This window comes from Panthera tigris, chromosome A3 (assembly GCF_018350195.1).
Source record: "Panthera tigris isolate Pti1 chromosome A3, P.tigris_Pti1_mat1.1, whole genome shotgun sequence".
In the NCBI taxonomy this organism is placed as follows: Eukaryota; Metazoa; Chordata; class Mammalia; order Carnivora; family Felidae; genus Panthera; species Panthera tigris.
In genome coordinates, this window is record NC_056662.1 from 132,538,788 (window position 1) to 132,556,236 (window position 17,449).

The 17,449-nt window shown below is 43.4% G+C and overlaps 1 protein-coding gene across 2 annotated transcripts in view; it reads right to left on the reverse strand.

Annotated features, from left to right (window-relative positions):
• Positions 1 to 2,747: 2,747 nt before the first annotated feature.
• The window catches only part of CPSF3 (cleavage and polyadenylation specific factor 3), a 39,488-nt gene continuing 24,786 nt past the window's right edge, over positions 2,748 to 17,449 (reverse strand). For both annotated transcript variants that reach the window (XM_007098231.3, XM_042982531.1), the window contains exons 12-18: positions 16,404 to 16,512; positions 15,109 to 15,207; positions 13,390 to 13,484; positions 11,801 to 11,888; positions 6,603 to 6,672; positions 5,354 to 5,450; positions 2,748 to 2,936 (exon numbers count right to left, since the gene is read on the reverse strand). In XM_007098231.3, coding sequence (XP_007098293.3) covers positions 2,835 to 2,936; positions 5,354 to 5,450; positions 6,603 to 6,672; positions 11,801 to 11,888; positions 13,390 to 13,484; positions 15,109 to 15,207; positions 16,404 to 16,512 — 660 coding nt within the window. In that variant the 3' untranslated portion in view covers positions 2,748 to 2,834. The remainder of the gene's footprint in view (positions 2,937 to 5,353; positions 5,451 to 6,602; positions 6,673 to 11,800; positions 11,889 to 13,389; positions 13,485 to 15,108; positions 15,208 to 16,403; positions 16,513 to 17,449) is intronic.

Consider the following 17,449-nt stretch of genomic DNA (forward strand, 5'->3'; position numbering starts at 1 on the left):
TGGGCGGGGTTCCTCGCGGGCGGGGGCGAGGGGGGGGGGGTGGTGGAAGGAGGCGCCTGCGCAGTTCGTCGCCCTCCGGTTATCCGTCGGGGTGGCTGCCCGCCACACCCCTGGGTCCTGGGGCCGCGCTCCTTTGGCGACCGACCGGTCATTGTTAAGACACGCGGTAGCCGTTGCCCTTGGAACGCTCATTTTTGTCCGTTTCCCAGAGCTCGGCCTCGTGCCTTCACTCCCGGTCCGTTCGTTCATCCCGAGTCTTTCCGGCGCGGAGCGTGCGTCGCCGCCTGCCCTCGGGGCGCCCACCGACCCTCCGGGAGAGGCACCTCCCCGCGCCCCGCCCGGCCGGGAGGGAGCCACCCCGCGGCTTCAGGTGTTTCCGCAAATGGCGGGAGTGTGAAGTAGGAGCGGTGGGGGTAGGAAGTACTTCCAAGGCACTCAGTCATCACACAACCAGCTCTTGTTAAATAAACGTCCTCAACCGTTGATCGAAGGTTTTGACCTTAAAGAGAAACTTAACGGCATTTGCTAAAGACAGGAAGGCAGACTATCCAAGGACGAAGATGGGGTTTTGCGGTAGGGGAGAGGAATCAGGAAAGGCGGGGACCCAGAGCCAAGGAGCAGGGTGAAGGGTGGAAGGCTGTAAAATTACTAAAAGGTAGAGTGTTTGCGAAACTGACAAAACCAGATTCTTGTTGCAGGTAGGCCAGGGAGGGAAGATACCAGGCGGGGGGTGAGGAATTTGAGCCGATACCCCGGGGGAACAGACCAAGGGTGGGTATTTTTTTCACTAAACCAACGCAGCAGGATTCTTGCCAGAACTGGTCTGGAGGGGAAACGGACAGAGCCCACGCTGGGTTCCTATTGAGAAAACTCACAGGAGCTTGACTCCTTTTCTCAGTCGTTACCGCCACAGCCGTGCCATTTAGTGTGACCCCCCCCCCCCCCACCCCGTGCCGGTGATAAAAAAAACGAGCCAGAAGGATGTTTTGAAACAACCGAGCTTAAGGTGAACACCAGAAGAGCAGAGGGAGCAGTGCGCCATTGAAAAGCAGACATACCGGGGTGCCTTGGTGGCCCTGGGTGAAGTGTCGGACTCAGGCTTGGCTCAGTTTGTGAGTTCAAGCCCCGCATCGGGCCCTGCGCTGATGGCACAGAGCTTGCTTGGGAGGTCTCTCCCTCTGTCGGCCCCTCCCCAGCTGTGCTCTCTCTCTCTCTCAAAATAAATAACCTTAAAAAAAAAAAGCAGACATACCTTGGTGTGGCCGGGACAGGGTGTCAGACGGGCGAATGGCTCGGAGAGGCAGGCAGGGGGATCAGAGCACGACCAAGTCTTCAGGCCAGGAGTTCCCTGGCTTCAGCCGGATCATCTGCGGAGCTTTAGAAACGTGCTGATAAAGGTCGCTCACTTCACTCCAGACCAACTAACTTAACCTCTGACGGCAAGATGCGGGCGTCAGTGTGTTTTTACTGCTCCCAGGTGATTCCAATGTGCCGTCCATGTTGAGAACCCCTGGCTGAGTAAGGTGTTTGGACTTAATCTTGGTTACAAGGGAGGCCTGAAGGACTTTCAGCAGGGAGGGCTTGAGAGCAGGTGCGTATCTTAGGAGTCAACTATGGGGAGAAGGGAGGCTGTGGCAGGAATCAGAGGGGCCAGGAAGACAGACTCACAGAGCCACGGGGGAGAGATGGCAAAGGCAGATTCAAGAGCAACTGAGAATCCTGAACTCAGACTGGTTACCTCGGGGAGAAGGACTAGGAGAAAACACACGCACGTTCCCTTTCTACTCTATATGCTGTCTTACTGTTTTTAAACCTATCGTAACAAAGTCTTACAGGACACTTCTAAAAGGTGACCCTCAGAGCTTTGGTTTGGGCCAGAGACAAAGTGGGGTTCCTTACAGAAGAAACGTATTTCATTTCAAGTAAAACTTCCGATTTGTGCACTGGAGTTTGTCACTACCCTGCTCAACGGCTGTGAAGTCACCAACAGGTGAGGCGACAGGAGGACTAAACAGTGTCGGTGGAGCTTAGTGACTGGGTGGCACGCCTTCCGCTTGACAGTGAGAGTGGCTCTCGCGTTAGACGGTACGTAAAGGTGGGCTCGTTCCCTCCCTAGGGGCGGCCGTCACGCCCGTGTGTGGCAGCAGAGACCGGAGACCCCTGGTGACCTGCTCCCTCAGCACACGGCACCCGCCACTCCTGTGTCCAGTGATGTGCCAGTCTGAATTACACGCACTCTAGGAAACCGGTCTAATGATTACACAGAAAGCAATTCAACAACTCACACCTGAATACCCTTGAACTTGAGTCATAAAAATTATATTCTGAATATCGGAATTGAACGTGCAGGTATTATACAAAGAAAATACCACTGAATCCCAAAAGTCGTCATTTTACAAATGTACAAATTAAGGAATCTGGCAAGAGTATCAGGAGGGAAGAAACACAAAAGGGGCTTTAGGTGATAATCTCTATGCATTGAAGCTCAGAATATGCACATGAAAATACAAACCGTTGTGTATTTTCTTTCCTTTTTAAAAAGGACAGTAAGGCATTCTCGTTCAGTTGCTATGGGCAGACCTGAAAGGTTTCCGGGGCAGCCGTGCACATGCCTGGAAGCAGAATCAGTAAGCCCCGAAGTAACAGTTTATTTGGTAGTTCTGGAATCACGGACAGAGGAGTTGGTAACTTAGCAGCATTTAAGCTGTTGGAACACGGGCCATTTGACATCACAAGTAAATAGGCTATTCCAGAGAGACCAACGTATTTTATTTTAAGAGAAGTCGAGTCAAGCATTGAAGACAAGCTTTAACGTGTCCACAGACCCGCGGTTCTCAGTGAACTGGCGTGAGGGCCTCGTAGAGTCTGTGCGCGGCCAGCTCCACCATCTCCCGGAGGGACTCATCCTCCTCGCTTCCTTCCTCACATTCGACCGTCTGAAAGTGGAAGCACAAACAGGCCTTTCGACCTTAAGTGTCTAGAAGTGCTATAAGGAAGAGAAACTCCTCTTTAAGAAGGGTCATTTCCGGTGGGGGGGAGGGAGGCCACACGGACTCTCAAGAACCCGAACCCGCGACACCACACGCTGGGGGGCAGGTGCCTGGATGCAGTTTCCCGACAGCACAATGACTGGGTCTCATTAGAGATGTATTTTGGAGAAAAAAAGAATAAACGGACAATCTATGGTGAACTATATTTACTTCAAAGCCCATATTCTGACCCAGTAAATGATACTCCAAGGAAGTTAGTCTTTGTAATACAAATGACTGAGCTCTGGATGTGCTCATCTGCTCAGCATTTGGAAGCTTTTTTTTTTTTTCAGCATTTGGTATTAAATTTGATTTAGGCTTACAATCTTCTAGTTATTTCTCAGCTACAAAACACTATAAGCTGTTTTATTGATTTTTTTTAATGTTTATTTTTTGCGGTGCCTGGGTGGCTCAGTTGGCTGAGTGTCTGACTTCAGCTCAGGTCATGAACTCGTGGTTTGTGAGTCTGAGCCCCGCGTTGCCCCGCGTTGGGCTCTGTGCTGACAGTCTCCCTCTCTGCCCCGCCCCTGCTCGCACTCTGTCTCTCTCTTAAAAGAGACCTGGAGTTCTCAGTGAACTCTCTCTTAGAGAGAGAGAGCAAGAGGGAGAGGGGTACAGAGAGAGGGGAACAGAGGATCCAAAGCGGGCTCTACAGTGACAGCAGTGAGCCCGATGTGGGGCTCAAACTCACGACCTGCGAGATCATGACCTGAACGGAAGTCAGATGCTCAACTGGACTGAGCCACCCAGGTTTTATATGCTGTTTTAAAATTTTTTTATACCATAAATATTGTTCATATCAAAACTTAGTAAAGAAAGAAAATAACACCCTTATTCTATGATGTAATGATAACTACTGTTAACATTTCAGGGTATAACATTCCAGACTTCTAGCTATACATATAGATTTCTTTAAAACCAAAATGGGGTAATTTATCATACTTGCTATCTTGTAACTGTTCTTTCCACTCAATAATGCAGGTGGACACCTGTGCACATTAGTCACCCATATGGCCATCTTCCTGATGGCCTGTATATATATACTTCCCGATATATACAGTACTCCATGTATAAGCACACACCATACACATACTCTATTTATTCGGTTATTTTGTTTACTGTCTCCCACTCTTGGATATTTTGGTCTCTTGCAGTTTTGTTTATATTATAATCACTGCTAAAATGGAAATCCTTGTATATATATCTTTGCTCTATTTTATCATTAACTTGTCTAATTATTTTCTTCGTTTAAGTCCAGTTAAGTGTAATTGTAGATAAAGGCATTTATTTTTTGAGCCTTTCATGCATATCACCAAACTGCCCTGCAGAAAGAACGTGCTGTATCATTTAAAATCACCTCCCCACCCCAAACTGCACCTGAGAATAAACTTCCTGTTTTCACCATCACTGGGTCACAGCACTCTTGTTAACAATCTGTGCCCACATGATCGGCAAACAGTGATATTTCATACTTTCAGTCTGTATTTCCTCTAATTATTAGTGGACTGGATCTGAACATTTGTTTCCTGTGTCTGCTGGCGATCCATCCATATTTCATCTCTAGAGATTCACTTGTTTATGTTCTTAGCTTATTTTTCTACTGGGGTAAGATAAACTCAGTGTCTCCTCAAGGCATCTGTATAGTTACAGAACATAAAAGATATTTAAAACATGTTATTTGCTTAGAACTGTTTTAATCTTCAAAACCAAGCCCGCAAGGAAGATATACTTATTCATTTATGCTTGTGCAATACTTATGTGGGATCTGCGGTGTGAGACCAGAGCAGGCTCGAATCCTATTGTCTGGAACAGCCACTTGGATCTTGCTGGTGCAAACCAGAGAGCGGCTTCTCTGAGAAAATCTAAAATCAACCGGATGCCAAACTAGAGAAAATGCCGGGGTGGATTCAGGCCTCTCGTGGAACAGGAAGACAATGGGGGACTATACACATACCGACGTGTGCTGTGCAGTGCCACGCAAGAACACTTAGACAGGATGGGAAAGAAGCAATAAAGTGGGGGGCCTGCCCGGCTCAGCCGGAAGAGCACCCCACTTCCGATCGCGCTTGAAGTTGTGGGTTCGAGCCCTGCACTGTGTGTCGAGATTGCTTAAAAAATAATTAAAAAAATAAATAAAAGAAAAAGCAAGAACGTATGACTTTACGTATAGTAACATAAACCCAGCCTGTGAAAAGCATATGTAGGAAAAATCCGGAAGGACATGTCAGAATGGAAAAGTGTGCTGTCTGGTGTGAGACCAGATCATTTTTGTTCTCGCTTTCTGTCCCAAATGTCTTGATGTGTAGGAAGGAGCAGTTACGTACCCGTGTCTCCAGGTTTATATTAGCAGTTTTTCCATCCACTGTGACACTGAGAATGGAACCGTCTTTTACACTTACACAGTCTTCTCCAAATATGTCCCTTAAGACAAACAGAGACGCAACATTAGTACAAAGTACACTTACAAATAAGTCAAGTACACTTTCATATACTGAGGGAAAAATAATATTGAACATAGCCCCTAATTCCAAAGTAGACGACTTCTATCTATTCCTGAGATGTACTTGATGTAACTTCACGTATTTTGTTAATTTTATAAAATGAGTGAAATCCACAGCTATCATTAAGAATGCTTGCTTCAGGGGTGCCTGACTGGCTCAGTCGGTAGGGCATGTGACTCTTGATCTCAGGGCCACGAGTTCAAGCCCCATGTTGGGCCAAGAGCTTACTTAAATCTTAGTAAGAAGCCCCTTCTACACAGAAGGAAAACGAGACACATGGAAGGGATCTGAAGCCCCAAGGCTGGAAAGCAGCGGAGCTGGTGTTCAAATCCAGGCATCTAGTTGAAGTGGCTCACAAGTCCACAGGCTGTCTGTCCCCTTGAATCAGTTCCAGAAGCCGCTGAGTCAAACTATTCACTGAGCATCTTTTGTGCGTCAGAAGTCACGAAGACACTGCCTCTGTCATTGAGAAGCTACAGTTTTTTATTTGTTTGTTTTATTTTAGAGAATAAGAGAGCACGCACGAGTGGGGAAGAAGGGAGGGGGGAGGGGGAGAAAGAGAGGGAGAGGGAGAGAGACAGAGACAGAAAGAGGGAGACAGAGAATCTTAAGCAGGTTCCATGCACACCTCGGAGCTCAATCCCACGACCCTGGGATCATGACCTGAGCTGAAATCAAGAGTCAGACACTTAACAGCCACCCAGGCGCCCCTCAAGGAGCTACAGTTTAATCATTAATTCGCACATCTGTCCCCATCAGTTACAGGGGCTCCTGCAACAGCAGTCCAATCAGCAGGCTGGACACAGGCAAGAAAAGGCAGTCAGCGAATCTTCGTCAACTATAACAGAAATGGCGGACCACAGAGGTCAAAGGTATCTGGAACTAGCTAGAGTGTTTAGCTGGAAGGATGCAGTTCAAACCACGTAACAGACACAAACTCAGACATCCAGAGCGGTCAGGTAACCTGTCTGAGCCTCACAACCATTAGTGAGTCAGAACTAAATGCCAGCTGCCTCCTCCCCGCCCTCTGCCTTGCTCACCCTTGTGGGGCAATAATTGGGGCAACACTTACTGGAGCATGATCTCCAACCTTTTGCTGTAAACGTGCATTTCTAATTTTTTAGAAACCTTCTGTACTGCACCTGGGGGGAAAAAAAGCAAGAGTTCAATTTCCAAATTCTTATTGAAAAGAATTCCCGAGTCAGTGATCTGAACACAGTTATTGATAAGGTAATTAACTATGGAATCCTTCAAGTGACCAACACTCCATCTACCTGCTGCGGCAAACTGCTTTTTTGTTCTTGTTAAACCAAGAACCACAAAATGACATTGAAGATGATTTCAAATCTTATTTGTAATGTTTCTCAAACTTTTCCACATTTCCTTTGTGAGTGAAATGAAATCGTGACTCTAGGAGTTCTAGGGGCACATCCGTGCTCAGAGATCTCTGAAGTTTTTGCTTTACCTAAAACATTATACAAATTTAGTACTGTACTATATATAATGCACCTGTAATGATTTTACTAAAATTAATATTTAAAATCATTTGCCAATTAGGGGGTACCTGGCTGGCTCAGTTGGTGGAACGTGTGACTCTTGATCTCAGGGTTATAAGTTCGAGCCACACACTGTGTGTAGAGATTACTTTGAAGAAAAAAATCTTTAAGAAATGGAATGAAATAAAATGACTTGTCAGATTACTTAGCTTCCCCTTCCCAAAACAATATGATGGTTCAGGAAGATGATCTGGAGTTTCAAGTGTGCCCAGGGACATAACCATCTCCCAGGCTATCACCAGCAATAAAACAGTACAGAACTATCTGGCCGTTCCTTACAAAGTTATTTTGCCATAAAAAGGAGTGAACACGGATTCATGCTACAGCGATGAACCTTGAAAGCATTATGCTAAGTGAAAGAAGCCGGTCACAAAAACCCATGTGTTATAATTCTATTTATATGAAGTGTCCAGAAGAGGCAAATCCATAGAGACAGAAAGTAGATTAGTGGTTGTTTGGGGGATTATAGCTAGAGATACGGTGTCTCTTTGTGGAGTGATGTAAATGTTTTATTTAAAAAAAAAAAAATTTTTTTTAACGTTTATTTATTTTTGAGACAGAGAGAGACAGAGCATGAATGGGGGAGGGTCAGAGAGAGAGGGAGACACAGAATCTGAAACAGGCTCCAGGCTCTGAGTTGTCAGCACAGAGCCCGACGCGGGGCTCGAACTCAGGACTGAGAGATCATGACCTGAGCCGAAGTTGGACACCCAACCGACTGAGCCACCCAGGCGCCCCAGATGTAAATGTTTTAAAGTTGACTGTGGTGAATCTACTCTCTGGAAGAGTCAAATTGTCATTTCTTCTAAATTACTCTATAAGTCAGACGATAATAACTCTGATTAATTTTAATTCATGAGTCTTTTTCCTTTTTAAAAAATGTAGATATCGGGTTGTCTGGGTGGCTCAGTCGGTTAAGCGTCCAACTCTTGGTTTCAGCTCAGGTCATGATCTCACAGTTCGTGGGATTGAGCCCCGTGTCGGGCTCCGTGCTGATGGTGTGGACCCTGCTTGGGATTCTCTCTCTCTTACCCTTTTCCTGCTTGTGCTCTCTCTCTCTCTCAAAATAAATATTTAAAAAAATGTAGATCTCATTGACATAGAACATTATAGTAGTTTCAGATATACAACATAATGATTTGATATTGGTATACATAGCAAAATGATCACAGTAAGTGTAGTTAACCATCCATCACAACACACAGTCACAAAAGTTTTTTTTTCCTTGTGATGAAACGGTTTCATGAGTTTTAACTAAATATACAACAAACCAGATGCCAGCCTAGAAAGCTATATAATAAAACTTTATACTTCAATTATGATCAATTCTATTAAGTATCATATAAGCACTTAACTGACATGTAAAATCTCATAAAAGATAGCATTAAAAATATTTAAGCCATGAAACTATTAAAAGAAACTTTCAAAAATGTGAGTGCACATGTATGTATATTTGCATATTTATTACTAATATTTCATAAGCTCCTCAGATACCTAAGATTACACTGTGTATAATGTGAAATCATAGTTATACACGTATAACTGCCCTTAGTAGTGGGTGTGTCAAAACAGGACACAGGTGCAGAAGAATGTAATGGAATGTAAGAACATAAAATAATATATTTTGAAAAATAAGCTTTGCTGTGCGTCCTCGTCCTCAGTGAGAAGGGATACAGAAATTGAAGTCGGGGCTAAACACACACACAGACAGAAATACAAGTTTCCAGAATCTGAACCCAAGTGTCAACAGGCTAAGAAATTAAAGGGGAGTGAAATGCTAGCAACACAGAATCAGACTGTTCACAGAAGTTGCCTCTCAAATGGACTTGGCAAACTTCTGGAAATGGCCAGATTGTGTTTTAGGCTTTGTGAACCACATGGTCTCTGCTGTTAACTACTCAACTCTGCTGTGGCTGCTCAAAGAGCAGCACTAGACGGTATGTAAACAAACAGGCATTGCTGTTTCAATAAAACTTTATTTATTTATTTATTTATTTATTTATTTATTTTTAAAAAAATTTTTTAACGTTTATTTATTTTTGAGACAGAGAGAGACAAAGCATGAATGGGGGAGGGTCAGAGAGAGGGAGACACAGAATCCGAAACAGGCTCCAGGCTCTGAGCTGTCAGCCCAGAGCCCGACGCGGGGCTCGAACTCACGGACCGCGAGATCATGACCTGAGCCGAAGTCGGCCGCCCAACCGACTGAGCCACCCAGGCGCCCCTCAATAAAACTTTATAAAAACAGGTGGAGGGCTGGACTTGGCTCGTGGGCCTTAGTCGTTGACTGTGCTCTAACACGTTAAAATACCATGTTTGGATACGACAAAGTCAATTCTTGCCACAAGAAACGTACAGAATGGACGTCCTTAACTGCCCCATGTGCAGCAAATGAAAAGAGGGAGTGTGTCAGTCCTTGTAATATTTTCCAGATTCTGAAGAAGCAAGTACTACCTAGTAAACTCTGTCACTTAGCCCTGAGGGTGGCAGCAGGGCTCCATGCTAAGGTATCACTTCCTGAGTCACTCCTTGGGTCACTGTCTTCTCTCTGTAAAATTCATCTGTTTTCTCTCACCCTCTGTATCTGACCCAGCAGGAAACACTGCTGGCTTGACCTTCGACGTATCTCCAGAATCCAACCACTTTCTGCCACCAGCACCACTCCCACCCTCCCCGGAGTGCCACCTCCTACCTGCAGGGCCACAGGAGCTCCAACCTGAAACATCTGCTTTCTTACTTGCCCTCCCCAATCTCCTCTCAACAAGCACCACAGCAATCCTTTAAAAACCTTACAGTATTACTCAATATTACAGTATTACACTTTACTCAGACTACAAGTCCAAAGTCCTTCCAATGGCCCACAGAACCCTACATGTCTGCCCCCACTCCAAACCCCGTGAGGCTGCCCCAGCGCCTATTATGCTCCTAAAGCATAACAATCTGCTTTGTTTGCAGCACCTGAAGCACCTAGAAGAGTACCTGCCAAACAGAAGGTGCTCAATCAGTATGTGTCAAATGAATATGCGAGCCCCTCACTACTCCAGAAGAAAATAGTATCCTTTTCATGTAACACAAAGTAGGCAAGAACGAGGGAAGATAGGCCAGCCAGCTAATTTAGCACAAGAAACTCATGGAAAAAAACCTATTCCTACTTGTCTGCAATGAATCTCTGCTGAAATGCCCAGAGGCTAACTTTAGGGAGAAATGTTTATATAATTACTGTCACTGAAAATGGATCACTAATAATAGTTGCTTCTGACTCAACGACCATCAATCAGAGGGAAGGTGCATTTTCACGCTGGATCAGAGCACTAAGAAAAATACCCGGTGTAAGGTCGGACCTTAGGATGGCTCCCACGTTCCTTCCCTACAACACAGACGGGAAACACGAAGCCCGGCCGTGTCCTCAGCAAAGTGGGCATCAACACCGAAAGGTGCGCCCACGAAAAACCCCGCGTGTAATCCTTGGGTTCTTGTCCCCTGCGTTTCGCGCCGTCCCTTGTTCCGCTGCTCCTAACTGCTGTGCCACTAATTAGTGGTGGCCTCGGTAAAAGGTCCCCCCTCCTACACCCCCCCCCCCTGCACTTCGTCCTTTACATTTGTATCACCTAAGATAAGCAAAATGTAAAACCGTCAAATAAGAGAAAACTGACAACTGCCTTTAAAACTGTTCTGGCCCGGGCGTGTTTTGTGCTCCAGGGCAGAGACTGGGACGCTGAAAGAGCATCCTGTGAGAATCCGAGCTGGAGGTTCTCCTGTGGCCTGTATAAACACACAGCTCCCTCCCCCACATTAGGTGCACACAGGGGGATCCATTACCCATTGATTCAATTAGAACACACGATCAGTGGTGCCCAAATTGAAATTTTTAGTGTTACTCAAATTCAAATGCTTACCTCAGATGAGTAATTTACACTTGTCTAGGTATTTATTCATCCCAGAATTTAGTTGTTATAAGAAGATGCATTATGAACTATTCAGTAAACATTTTTTCCTTCTGAAATCAAATACTACTAACCCATTTTTTATTTTTTTTTATTTTTTTATTTTAAGAAAGAGAACTATTCTATCAGAGAACAAGATCTGAGGCTAGGAGAGGGGTACAGGCTGGCCTTTATTTCAGGCTGGCCCCTGAAATTCTTCAGGGTGACTTCCTCCCATAGTAGCAAAAAGGGCTACTCTATATGCCAATGATGCATACCTTAAGACATGTTTAATATTGATTTATGTATAAAATAGAATAAAACTATGAAGAAATAACACAAAGGTATCTTTACTAACACAAAGATATCTTTCTTTGACTGAAAGTTGCTACGTACCAAGAAAACAAAAAGTGGTTGCAAAATTGTCCTATAGAGAGATTCCATTCAGTTCAAGTTTTACTAAATACGTATAAGGCAGCATTATTTTTTATTAGACATGCCGGCTCAATTCAGCAATACTTTGGAATTTCTGTTAAACTGTTTTTAAGAGGACTATTACTAAGGAATTTTATCTTTGTGTTCATGGCAACCAGAATTTTGGCAATAGCACAAGACCCAAAACAGAAAGTAAAATATTAGTAATCTGCATTGTTCTACATATATTATATCTTAAAGGTGACAGGAAGGGGAAAATCAGATTTCAAGTTCTAAGACTCTGTCTTCTGCTTTTTAGTTCACAGACCACGGGAGAAGCCAAAGAATTAACTGATAAAAATGAAATAATGTTATACCTTTCCTGATTTTCGGGTTTGACTGAACTTCCAGGATCACGGTTGTTACTGTATCCGCATACATATCGTTGGAAGGGTTTGCTAACCACTGGGAAGCAAAAGGCAGAATTAGGAAGGTAGGAATACAGCTAACCACAAAAGACTGTACATATGGGACTTCTGTCTCTAGCATTTTCCACTGACATTAACTAATTGTTTCCTAAGACTAATAATGCGGGACTTCTCTAATGTCCTAACTGATAACAATAGTAACATGTCCTGAGCACTTCCTCTGCGGCAGGGGCCTGATACCCATTCCCTCATTTAATCCTCCTACCCAGCACCTTCGTCTCACAGAGGTCACTGGTGTGAGGTGACCGGTGGGGACCGCTGGCAGCGGGCCAAGCCCTAAGCACCGTGTTTCAGAAGCACGCCCAGCGCCGGCACAGGGTAGTATCTCGAAACATGTACTTTTGTTTCTCACACGAAGCCGAAGCCTAGGACCCTGACACTTGTGCACATGCCGGGTGGGTGTTCCAAGAGAGTTTTCCAGGCCTGCCAGGCCAGGGAGAGAGCAGGTGAATCACTTCAGGAACACGTGCCTTCCCTACCTGTTACCTTTTCAAAAAGCGCTTTTACAAGCGTTGTGAGGCACTTGAAAACCTTTCTCTGAGACGCTCTTGGACATGTTAATTCCAGGGAATACAAGTACAGCATTTAGTAGAAAGAGCTAAATGAACGTCTCTAATAATTTTTCCCTTTCCTAGGGCAGTAATGTTTATGTATTATTGTGTCTGACATCGTGTTATAAACTACTCCTTCTGACACTTTCTTCAGTTACTTTCATCTTTATGAATCAAATTTCAACTTAAATCCCAGAACTGCAGTGGAACCCGAGTTGGCAGATCTTTTTTACTTTTAAAAAATAATGTGTATGAACAAAATAGCGCACCGTCTAGCTGGGAAATTTACATGCAATTCTCCCTGAGGCAGAGAACGAAACCAGGCACCTCCCTGGATCATTCAGTTCGAGGATTCACTCTACAAGTCCTTCTTTGAACCGGACAGAGGCCAAGCGATCAAAATCAACCATCAAATTAATTTGGTGTCTGGGTTCCAAATTCCCCCTGTAGGAATTTAAAATTCTAATAGTAGAAACCACACTCAGTGGTTTCTAGCCTTTGTGTATTTGGGTCATTTTAATATTGCTTATTTGAATTTTCAAAATTCCACTGTCTTAAGAGTGTTAACATGACAAGTCTATTTGTTTCAATGTAACAATTTGATTTTTCTCTTGAGAATGTCGGATGTTCTGATGTAACTGAAGACATCCAGGGCCATCACAAAATTAGTTGAAACTTCTCATCTGAGAGACCTATACTCACTACACATGCTAAATATTAAGCCTTAATTTAATACTAGTTTTTACGTTACTAGAACTACATAGAAAATGCCCAGCGAGGTCATATTTAAAGCTGGTCTTGGAAAAAAAACATGCATGGATATATTTTCCAGTAATTTTTTTCTTAAGAACAAATTTTCTCTACAATTATATGTGAAGTCTTAAAACTTTTTTCCCCTCTTTGTTTAGGTAAATGATCTTATCTTACTTCTAATACCACCATTCCTGGTTCCTGTATTACAGTAATATTTTTGAATACTTTCAGAGCAGGTTTTTCTTGAATTTCTAATTCTTCCACATCACCTGAAAAAAGGAAGTAATATTAAGATGTATATAATTTTCTGATAATCTTCCAGAGGCATCATTATTCCTTTGTTTATAGAGATAGCTGAAATAAATCTGATTCACAATGAAAAAATTAATTACTCATTTGAACAGTGAGATTTCAAATAACTAAGTTTTATATTGATTGCTTACAGCAACTGAAAGATCTCAACATGTATTATAAAAATTCATATAATGAGGCAGGATTTACCTGGGACATGAAACATTTTATCAGTTGCAAACTTTGGTGATTGTTAAATATCTGTGTTTACATAAGAGATTTAGTCACTAGCATCTTTTTTTTTTTTTCTTTTTTTTTTTTTAACGTTTATTTATTTTTGAGACAGAGACAGACAGAGCATGAACAGGGGAGGGGCAGAGAGAGAGGGAGACACAGAATCCGAAGCAGGCTCCAGGCTCTGAGCTGTCAGCACAGAGCCCGACGCGGGGCTCGAACTCACGGACTGTGAGATCATGACCTGAGCCGAAGTCAGACACTTAACCGACCGAGCCACCCAGGCGCCCCGTCACTAGTGTCTTAATACTCCACTAGTATCTTAAAATCTGACATGAGACTAGTCAACTACTGCCAATAGTCACCTCTTCCTTCTGTCTTCATAAGCTTAATCATTCTTTAGGGAAATTCTATTGTCTAAGAGGAGGCTTTTCTGGTCCTCCCAGTCACCTCTTAATTAAGAATTAACTCAGACATATTTTTATTAACTTTCTATGTTATGACCTGTAACTCTCATGTGAAGATGAAGCAAAAAAAGATTTTCTTTCTACTGATTTATTTTATAGTAATATTTTGCTATTTGAATAACGAAGAGCACATTAATAGAAAGTAATTTAAATTGTTCCCGCTTTGGGGTGCCTGGGTGGCTCAGTCTGTTGAGTGTCAGACTTCGGCTCAGGTCATCTCACAGCTTGTGGGTTTGAGCCCCGCACTGGGCTCTGTGCTGATAGCTCAGAGCCTGGATCCTGCTTCAGATTCTGTGTCTCCTTCTCTCTCTGCCCCTTCGCTACTTGTGCTGTCTCTCAAACATAATAAATAAACATTAAAAAACAATTATAGAAAAAAAATTAAAGTGTTCCTGCTTATTAGAGGGCATCCACGCCTTTTAACTTAGTCATTGCCTCTCATTATGTTAATACATAAAAATCTAACTCAAATGATCTAATATGAAAACAGAATAGGTTTACTGTTTTATTGGCCTTTGGCCAGTGTTCGTTGTTCTTCTAAAACCTGCCGTATAGACTGGTACTGATGGAACCAGAAAACCTATTTTCACTGAACAAAGAAAAGAGATAGATAAAATTTAGAAGAGTAAACTAAAGTGGATTTTAAACATGAGCAGCAAAGGTTACTGATATTTTTAGAATTTTCAGTGGATCAAAGCTAAGAAGTATAATGCAATTAAAAAAAACTTAGGAGTGTATTTTCAAAAATTTACCCAAAGGTGATAACATGTCCAAGTGAAGTGCACATAACATCTGTGCAATTCTGAGACAACAACCCAAATGGAACAGTCTCCTTTCCTGGGTATATACTTCTCTTACTCAAAAGCAGAAAACAATTAGGTGAATTTCAATAAATACCCACCTGTCAACTTCTGTAGCTGGTAATAGAGCAAATTAAAAGGACCAGTATACGGAATGGCTTGGGTCTGTTTCACAGTGCTCATGGCCAAGTCAGTATAATCTGAAGAGGAAATGAGAATAGATACACTTTAAGTAACAATACAGGTCGCAGAAAATAGAGCCTGTAAACACATACACGAGTAGAGAGAAATTAAAGCAAAGTAAAGGAGAACTTATTTTTGAGAAAGCTTAGAAGATGCTCCTTAATTGGTTCCTGCCCTACATTCCCCCCTTAACTCCCCACATGCACCCCCCACTAGTTAGCTTCTGCTTCAGCCGTAAGAAAGCAGCCTCACTGCCCTCAAAAACCCAGGTCCCTGGAGATCTCCGAGCCAGGGCACCAGCTGTCCTCTGCTTTCTTCTGGGCCAGGCAACCCCGGCAATCCTTCACCACCTGCCACAAGGGCTACCTGGTTTGCAAAACTTGTTCCGACTTGTCTGGGTCCGTTCTCTCCTCATGCACTTACCATGCACCTCTCTGTCACTCGTCATTGCTGGGACTTGACAAGGCTGCGCCTCTCCCCAGACAGCCTTCCAGGGGCTGGCACCATGCTCTGTAGCATACCTTTAGTCCTCCAATGCCTGGCACAGTGCCTGGCACAGAGGAAGATCCACTAACCGCTGGATAGAGAACAAGTTACACTCCACTGTGTGATGGGCTAGAAGCTGGCAGCTGGCCCAGCTCAGATGAATCCCTAAACACTGCTATTTCTTCCTCCTTCATAAGGTGCTCATACTCTGTTATGGCTATCTGCATAAAACTGAGCACCGTTATTGCAGATAATAATACCATATTTACTGTGAAAGCAGTGATGGCTCAGCATTTACACAGGCACACGACATAAAGGCCCAGCAAGGAACGTACAACTATAGGTCACAAAGACCAAAATGCGTGTGTGTCGGGGGTGGGGTGGGGGGGCGGCATTCAAGTTTACGTTAGAAAACAAAAGTACCAGGACTCCACTGTAAAAGGTGGAAAACAGGCTTGTAAAGGGTCAGCAGCAGCAGTCAACCTGTCTTAGAGGTCAACTTATGTTCCCAATTAAGAAAAAAGTTATTTTGCAAAGAATTCAAACATGTAAGTAGTTCAAGGAAGATTTTTTTTTCCCCCCGTAAAACTATGTGGATCATTAATTCATCAATTTCTATTTTATTATTTGGCTGCTACTTAAGATTTGGCCATTAGTATGAAAAGTTTTCACAGATTTTCTTTCAATATTAAAATAACTGATATTTGATGTTTAATAGTATACTTACTGGAGAGGTCACAAGGAGAAAGTATGTGATAATTAAAGTTTCTTTTAACAAGTATTCCTGAGACCCGCTGGCCTTGTTCTGGTTTTTTGTCTGCTAAAAAGCCCATGACCTATTATTAAAAAAAAAAAACAAAACACAAAAAACTTGAAGAAAACAGAATCTTGGAAAATGCAATTATTTAGATATTCAATCACAATGATGACCATCTGACATGTGAACCATGAAAATGACATGAATTTTAACATGAAAAATAAAAAATGTTATATAGGTCTATGATGAGGACAGGAACAGAGCCACCAAGAGACCAAAGGCAAGAGTCACGGGGCAGATCTGGCAAGAAGAGCTAGGTTCAGTTCAGTTCCGATCAGTTCAGCAACCAAGTAAACGTATAGGTGCTGGGGCCTCCGAAAGCTGTCAACAGTTGTAATATGGTGGGAAGGCTGCAGGTGCAGGCCAGAAATGTACGTGCTCCTGCACGCTGGTTTAGGCCTCGTACACGGTGAGCTCCCTCATGCAAAGGTGCAAGTCTATACTAGGCTCAACACTAGCAGAGGAGGAGCATCTTTGGATAGAGAGGTCAATAGAGATAGGTGATATCTCATCAATAAAGATAAGATTTTGCCAATATCTGTCCATAAAGACAGGCGTTGAAGAACTCCTACGACCAAGGGGCAAGAATTTTTAAAAGAATGATTGCTCAAAAACTAACAAAACCAAACACCTTACAAGCATGAAACCCAACTTTCTTAAATGTGACTGGTCTTCGCTACTAATAAATGAACCCAAAGAGGAAAAAGCCAGTGTATTTCATACTTGTTTCCTCTCATCAAGTAAGACAAAGAGCAGCCAGGCAGTGGTAACAGTGTTTGCTGTTATAACTGTATGAGGGGACAAAGCTCTACATCAGATGATATGTCAGGGTGACTTTTCCCTTAAGTGCTGGTGAGGTAATGAAAGCAGCACTGCCCCCAGGAGACCGATCTTAAATACAGGGATGGCCCAGATGCCGAGAAGCTGGGTGAGCTTGTCTGCCTGCGCACGAGCAC